Genomic DNA, 8,543 nt, shown 5'->3' with positions numbered 1-8,543 from the left:
AATAAAACAAAAACATCTACAAAAAATATCGTGGAGTCCAGCTATATTTTCCAAAGGTTTGGACAATTTAGATTCTAATCTTATTTTTTTGCTTGCTGCTGGGGAAGGGTAGAGAAGATAGTGCTCATTTGCCACCCTCAGGATCCACCACTGTTTTCAGATATACAAACCAATTCATCTCACACATGTTTTACATAATTGCATAATTGCATAACAGTGAGTGACTCACAGTTTACAGAATGAGTCTCAAGTTGAATATAGGAGATGATTATTTATAATCAATAAACAAATCCTGAAAGAACCATTTATTTTTTAAGCAATTTAATTTTAAGCAATTTAATTCTAAGCAATTTGATTCTAAGCAATTAAATTTTAAGCAATTTTTTATTTTATAGGCGAGAAACCGTACAAGTGTACATGGAATGGCTGCCACTGGTGTTTCGCACGCTCCGACGAACTCACACGGCACTACCGCAAACACACAGGCGACAAACCGTTCAAGTGCGTGCAATGCGAGAGGGCGTTTTCCAGATCAGACCACCTCGCGCTTCATATGAAGCGTCACTGATTCAAGGTTATACCTACCGTAGTTGGTGTGTTTGAAGTTTTTTTTCTAGGCTGGCCCTGGTTGCTGGCTGAGGTTGGTCTACCGCCCTCTACAGGTTTACAAGTGCTGTGTGTTGGATGATGTCACTAGCAGGCTGGTGTAGAATCATTACAGCATTGTGTAAATGTATTTGTGTAAATTGTAAAAAAAGTATAGAGATCCCTGAGAAATAAAACTACTCCTCAAGGCGAGTAATGTTGATGTGATGTCTTTCCAGTACGTCGGAGGTCACTGGAATGACCCCTGACATCCGGGGCTAGTATGTTTTGTTAGTGTCTTCCAGAAGGATGCGATTGGGTGAATGGAAGAAAGCATAAAAGTTAACTATATTCTGCTACAGATTTTCAAATCTTCAGATCCTGCCCAATAGAGAGTTACTACAAAACTATATTATATAATTGCTTACTCGTATAATATAAAATTTTGTTGTGGCTCAACTGTGTATTGATGTATGGTTTTGTCAAGGTTGCGTTGGGTCCCTGTTAAATGTAATACTGCTTTCACATATTAGTTCCAATTTGGTACCTGGACATACCTATGTTAAATATGCTCATAGAATTTTATGTTATTTTTTTACTGAGGTGGTTAGGATATAAGCTGCTCTTTGATAACATAGACATTCAAGGCTAATAATAATAATAATCAAAGATACGCTTGAATGGGTTTTATTGTAGAGGCAGTAACTGTTTCTTCGGGCAGTGAACAAACTATTTAAAATAGATCTTTATAGAATTATTTTCTTGACTGCTGAAATGACACTTAAGCTTGTATAAGTAAACCAAGAGTTAGCAAGATCAAAATTGACATAAACAACTTACCAACTTTACTATGATCAATACCCTTTAAACACCTGAATTATATCTACTGTATAAGCTGAAAAATTTATCAGGATTAAGAGGATGCCTAACCTTCTGTAAACATTGTGATGCTCATTACTTAACCCATTTTTTTTCTTTTTATATGGAGCTCTGCCCTCGCTATCAAGTTTCATTTTTTTTTAAATGTGCATTTTACCCCTACATGGACATATAGCACCAATATATATGCACATCAAAGGTATTTGTCACATAAAAATTTGTAGTGTGAACGAAACTTAATAGAATATTCAGAACATTGCAATATATTTTAAGTGACAAATCACAAGTATTTGTCACAAAACTTGGTAGTGTAAACGAAACTAATTGAATATTCAGAACATTGCAATATTCTAAGTGACATTGCAGTTTTCTATTTGTCACATAAAACTTAGTGTGAACAGAGAACATTGCAATGTTCTATTAGTGACATATCACAGGTATTTGTCACATATAACTTGTTGATGTGACTGGAGCTCGATAGAATATTCAGAACATTGCAATATTCTAAGTGACAAATCACAAGTATTTGTCAATTAAAATTTGAGAGTGTGAACAGAGCTTAATAGAATATTCAGAATATTGCACTATTCTAAGTGACAAATGACAAGTGTAAAACACATAAAACTTGATAGTGTGAACAGATGGAATGCTAAAAACATTGGAGTACTCTAAAGCAGGATGAATTATTGATAAGTTTGACAAACTGCCTTTGATGTTTGCATCAGTAATATATGACGTATATAACAATTGTACAAAAAGCTTAGACGACTAACCCCTCAGGCCACTACATAGACATTGGCTTTTATTGTATGTGTACTTTCAGATGTATGTTAAGAAAGCATGACTGATGACAGGTCAATCATGTTTGCATTGGCTTTCATGATATAAATGCATCCTTTCATGAAATACACTATCCATATCATTAATAGCTCTCAATAGGTCATCTGTTCACTTGTTTTAAGCACATATAAACCCTTGTACTTAGCGCTTTATAAATACATGAACTTTGACCTTTTTGAATGAGTAGAATAAATAACCACAATTTGAAAGACTTGTTGTGGGACATGGGCTGAGAGATAAATTTTAATGGTTAAAAAAAAATAGGATTACATATGCAATTTTGCAGTATAAATCATGGTTATTTAAATTCAATATGATTTTTTTTCCAACAAAATTTCGATCTATATACGAATATAATACAAAATATATTTTAGCACATAATATACTAAATAAACAAAGGCAAATTTGATGACTCAAAAATTTATGGTTAATACTGTATGAAAATACTTTGATATGAAAAGCATTTATTATTATTATTGTAAGTATCGCCACAGTCATCTATTTCCTGTTCAAAATTCATATTATTATTAACAGTTTAATGTTTAATTTTCCCAAATTTCGTAATTTAAGAAATGTTAACAAAGCAGTTATTTCATGTCTTTTTTGTAGTTAATTCCATTTTGCTAAAGAAGACTAAAACTAAGGCTTGAAATTTCCAATTTCAGTGAATGACCACTCATTTTAAAGTTTACATACTGAAGTGTCTGAACATCAGCTACAATTTTTTAATCTTATAGTGTTTACTGTGCTTGAGAATTAAGAAATTGAATTATTGACGTCAATTTTTAATGGCAAGTGTAAACTCGGCTGCACCACATGAAGCTTTCGTAAACATCTTATGCCCCTGTTCAGACTATATATTGTCATGATGTGATGTCATCTTGACCATATTTAGGCATGTCACATGTTCTTGTCACATGTGAACAGGGCTCTAAATGATGTCTGTTAGCTCCATGGTTAGAGTTTTAGTAATTTTTAAACTGAAATGAAAACACAACTTGTTTTTTGTGATATTCAATTTTTTTTTTTTTTTTGCCAAGTAATTCAGACTTAATTTTTATCCCCTTTTAGACTTAATAATTTTCTAGGCATAATGCTTTTCTAAAGCCTTTAAGGCTTATAGTTTATCCTGTTCTGAAGCAAAATATATATAACTTATATTAAATAAATCTTTTTAGGGCTAGTATTTTTCTGTGTCTATTTTCTTATTTTCTTTTTTTTTTCTAGAATTCATAATTGATTGATTAATTGATTGTAAATGCTAAATAACTTTATAATTAACACTTTCAGGGGCTTAGCCCTATGCCTCCTGTTATTATGTTGGTCATTACAATAACTGTATTGATTTTTGGGCTATATAAGTAAAAGTGCATAGGTGCTCTATGATATATTAATAATATTATTTGTCAATATTCTCCATATCTCTTCTTGAGGCTTAAGTTAATTCAATGTTTTGCTTTTCAATAATTTTTATTTCTGTCCATTGGGTTATTTTTAATTTAAATATATATTTTTGCACATTATTTGATATTGCAGAAAAATTGTAATTATATGCAATTATCCTTACCCTATCCTTTTATTAGTGAAGTCATTAACAACTCGGCTTGTTAATTTTACCGATTGTTTATAAGTTAAACAATAAATGAATTGGTAAAAAAAACACTATTATAATAATGCTTTTATCGCAGTTTAAACATGTGTTAGTTGTATTGATGCTATTTCATTAAGGTCTGTGATATAATTAAATGTTGGCTTATGTTTATTGTATATATTACCTGTGTAATAAAACATCCATATCTGTACATTCTGTGATTGGTTGGGTTGTATTAACTTTTGCAAGCCTGGCCTTTCTAACAGCTATCCTGAAATTTAGGAAATGTTGATTAATAAAACATATTGATGACCTGTCACATCAATCATCCAGGGACTTCTTAATTAATTAGCCAGGGACTCTTAATTAATTGCCCAGGGACTTTTAATTAATGGCACAGGGTCTCCATTAATTTCCAAGGGTCTTTTAATTAATTGCCTAGTGACTTTTTAAATTAATTGCACAGGGTCTCTTTATTAATTGTCTAGGGACTATTTATTATTTTTACAGTGATTGAAAATTAACACATAATAATAATAATTCACCAATATAATTTGCAAAAATAACATTTGAGTTTATATTTGTTTTCTTTACTTTTGGTTTTTTTTTTTGTTTTTTTTTAAGAAAACAATCCACACCTGTCATTAACAGGAAGGATTTAGTGTTGATATATTGAAGTTTAATTTTGTTTAATTTACCTGGCATTGTTTTTAGTTCTGAAACAGAAATTAATAGTTATAAACAGGGATTTGACTCCTTCCTGATTGGCAACACACCTTCTACTAAAGTGGCTTAAAGGGACAGTTACACATGTTTTTTCCCATATTTTTCGCGTATACCGTTCCACCAATCATCACACACTCCTAGCTATCACTGTAAAACACACTGAAATATAACCAATCGCAAGATGGAGTGCTGGAATCGATGGACTCGCAAAAAATATTCCGTAAAAACATAGTGACAGCAACTTTAATGAGATAACACGCAACAATGTCTGAACAGTCTATTGTTAATATTACTGATTAAAAATGTATATTTGTGAAACGGGAAATCACGATTATGGAGGTTAAGATTGCGGTAGACCTCAGAATAGTTCATTGGGGAAGAAATAAATAGCTTTACATTTTGATTTGTCATTCTTAGCAGGAGAATTAAAACCATAAATACTAGATAATTAGATTTTTACCTGCTTCTATAAGTTTATCTAAGTATAATAATTAATATCAATATGTGCTTGCTTACTTATAGTAATTTTTTTTACTATGAATTAAAATATAAATTCAAATTCAATATTTTTTTCAGTTATTGTTTTAGTGAGAGGGAGTTACACGGGGTGCTTTAACCCTTCATTTGAACAGGGCATGCTCCCCCTTGAGATTTTAAGGCAAGCATTTCAACTAAGCCTGACTCTGAAAATAATTTCTGTGTTAGGATTTGGAGGGATATTCCAGATATAACTTTTGACTCGGTGTACTTCTTGGCTCTGTGTCTTGCTTTTCATTTGTTTATGAGATCTTATAAATCAAACATTTCTTCCTTCAGACAGTCTGAGTAAACACTATGTTGTCTGACCCATTAATTTGATAATATCACATTGTATCCCTGGTGATTTTTAGCACTAAAAAGAGCATATCCTTTAACATCCCTAAATAAAGCCTTGTAACGTCACTCCAATACCGTCTAACCATATTTTCTTTAATATCCTTCATAACAATGTGTATAGAATTATACTAGAATACTGTAATCCTATCCTTAGATTCACTTACTATTAAGCTTAGGGGTTGCGTGACAGGGATGCTATTATTCAACAAATAATATAAATCGGATGATGTGAATTCTTTACCTGAAACTATTTATAGATAAGCTTGATGGATTTGTGTGTAGTATATGTTTATTTGATTTTCTTTTTTGTTTGAAAATTTCATGTTGTATTCTGGAATAAAACTGCGAGTCTATGTCTGTTAGCAAAGTTTTACGGAAATGGATAAAAGAAGTGTTATTGCATCAGTGCTAAATTACATAAGCTGAAGTAATTATAATATTATATACCTCTTTGAGATAACAGGGAATTGATAATTAATTAAAACATGATTATGGTTAATTAGTGGATCAATTGTATTTGAGGCTTGAAAATGTAACATATTCTTATACTTCGCACTGTAAGCTTTAAAATAATGGATCATTTACTGATTCACTATTGCCAATGTTATGAGTAAAAGTATTACAGCTTCTCTTATACTATTAGCATACAATACTGCACATTCTTATGCAAGTTACTCAGTTTAACAATTCAGTACGCTGATTTTGGGGATGGCCAGCCTCATATTATTAAACCATGGAAATACACTACTATCAGACTCAAAAAGAGTATTTCATAAGATTTTATCTGATACAATTTTTGTTTGTTTCAAACAAATCTGATCAAACAAATTGAGTCCCTTCTCACCCTTCTCATGTTTGTTTTTTAATTCAGATTATAATCAAACTTTGAGTCTGACCAGAATGTGCATATCTGTATATTTCACTACTAGCAAAATCAAAGATGTTCACTTAACATTGTAAATAGGATTGTTAAAAACTTTTCAAAGTACCCCCTCTATAGTTCAGAATATTGTTAGCTGTTGTCATTGATAATAATACTATACTTCTAAATATTTTTTTCAGGTATTTATGATTTTCTTTTGTGGAATTTTTTTTCATAATACATTTGCATATTTAATATAAAATGTGAGGTAATGCACATATAAATATTACTTCTGTAAAGCCATGCCCTATCAAATTTTCTGATATATGCCCATATATAGTAATGATGTGCCTACATATGGTCGTGATGTGATGTCATCAAGACCATATTTAGGCATGTCACATGTTTTTGTCACATAAAATTTGATAGTCTATCAAATTTTTTTGACAAAAAACTTTTGTATGACCATATATAGTCATGATGTGCCTATGTATGGTCATGATGTGATGTCATCGTGACCATATTTAGAAATGTCACAATTTATTGTCACATAGAATTTGATAGTCTGGACAGAGCTTAAAGGTTTTGACCATAAGTTTTGTCATTATGTTATTGTCACATTTATATAATTGTGAATTTTGTGTCATATAATGGTGACATTTATGTGACCACCACCTTAGTGTCATTAAACCTGTTTTTTGTCCAATGAGAATTTCCCAAAAATCACCAAATTATAAATTATTTGACCATAAAGAGCAATTGGTCAAAAACATTTGTAAGGCAGTAATGGTAATTTATAAATATACTGTTTTTGTTGTTTTGTAATTGGTGTAATTAAACATTTTTTTTGTCCAATGAGAATCTCTCCAAAAATTACCAAATTATAAATTAAAGTTGAATTGCTCAATCAATCAATCAATCAATCAACCAATCAATGGATTTATAAGGTGCATAATACAGCTGTCTCTGTGTGTTTGATGTAATGAATGTTAATGGAAGTTAATCAACTTTAACTGAGATGCAGACATCCATTAATATTAACAACTTCAGAAAAAAAAAAGGAACACTAATACTAAAATAATTTTAGTAGAATTTGAGAACAATATTTGTTCTTCAGTTTCTTGATGACTCACCAAAATGAACAAATCTACATAATTTTATAGATGTTAAGTTGACAACTTTAACAAAACTACAGAATGAGCATTTTCAAAACATTGATTTCCCTGTTTTGGAGTTTTTTCATTGGACAATAATTATTAAAATTATTTAATAAAAATAAAATAATGTGAACTAGTAAATAATTTAGTGTACAGTCGCCCTGGCAGAATTTTGGATAGTTTATGTATCACAATCGTTCTTTAGACTTAAAAAAAAAAAAAAAAAGATATTCAAAAAAAATATGCATTCTAAATCTTCCAACATATTTGTAATGTTATTTTTTAACATGCGATTGACTTATCTTTGCCCCTGACATGTGTTGTACATTTGGGCATAGAGTTTATACAGAGTTCAAGAACAGAAAACTCAGCATTGGATTATATAGGCTCCTACTACCTACCTTGTCTACCTTGTCATCTGCAAGTTGCCAGATCCATGGCAGTCATCTTCTTCCACTCTTCCCTGTTAAGTATTTAGTTTTATTTCCATTTTTTAGCCTGTCAAGTAATTTTGTTCATTTCCTTCATCTACCTGGCTTACCATCATATCTTCCTTCAAGCACAGTTTTCAATAATCCTCCTTTTCTAATACAATGGCCATTCCATTTCTTTTGCTGTTCTGTTTGGTAGAAAGAAATGCATAGAAAGTCATCTTTGTAGTTCATATCTATTCATTCATTCATTCATTCTTGTTTCCTAAAACAATGAAGCTCTTGCCTACATTATCAAATTTTCTTTGGCAAAAAAAAACTAATGTATGCCCATATACTGTATAGTCATGATATTCCTATATGTGGTCATGTGATGTCATGCTGACCATATTTAGGCATGTCACATGATGGAAATGTGTACCTCTAACCTGCACTTTCTCTTGGCTCCTACAACTACGATAGCAATAAATTTCTGCAGCAATGTACAAACGGAGAATGTGAGAGAGTTTAGGAAGTAGATAAAAGCAAATGTCTTGGAAGCTGGACTTCAGTGAATGTAGGATGTACTGTAATAGTATGGGGCAGATCCAGAGATG

At 31.1% G+C, this 8,543-nt stretch overlaps 1 protein-coding gene across 6 annotated transcripts in view; it reads left to right on the top strand.

Annotated features, from left to right (window-relative positions):
- The window catches only part of LOC117123909 (Krueppel-like factor 12), a 63,220-nt gene extending 56,671 nt beyond the window's left edge, over positions 1-6,549 (top strand). For all 6 annotated transcript variants that reach the window (XM_033270006.1, XM_033269980.1, XM_033270015.1 and 3 more), the window contains one exon: positions 396-6,549. In XM_033270006.1, coding sequence (XP_033125897.1) covers positions 396-568 — 173 coding nt within the window. In that variant the 3' untranslated portion in view covers positions 569-6,549. The remainder of the gene's footprint in view (positions 1-395) is intronic.
- Positions 6,550-8,543: the final 1,994 nt, after the last annotated feature.

Source organism: Anneissia japonica, unplaced genomic scaffold (assembly GCF_011630105.1).
Source record: "Anneissia japonica isolate Jap-2015-1 unplaced genomic scaffold, ASM1163010v1 scaffold169_len739621_cov184, whole genome shotgun sequence".
Lineage (NCBI taxonomy): Eukaryota > Metazoa > Echinodermata > Crinoidea > Comatulida > Comatulidae > Anneissia > Anneissia japonica.
This window is presented reverse-complemented; position numbering and strand designations above follow the sequence as displayed.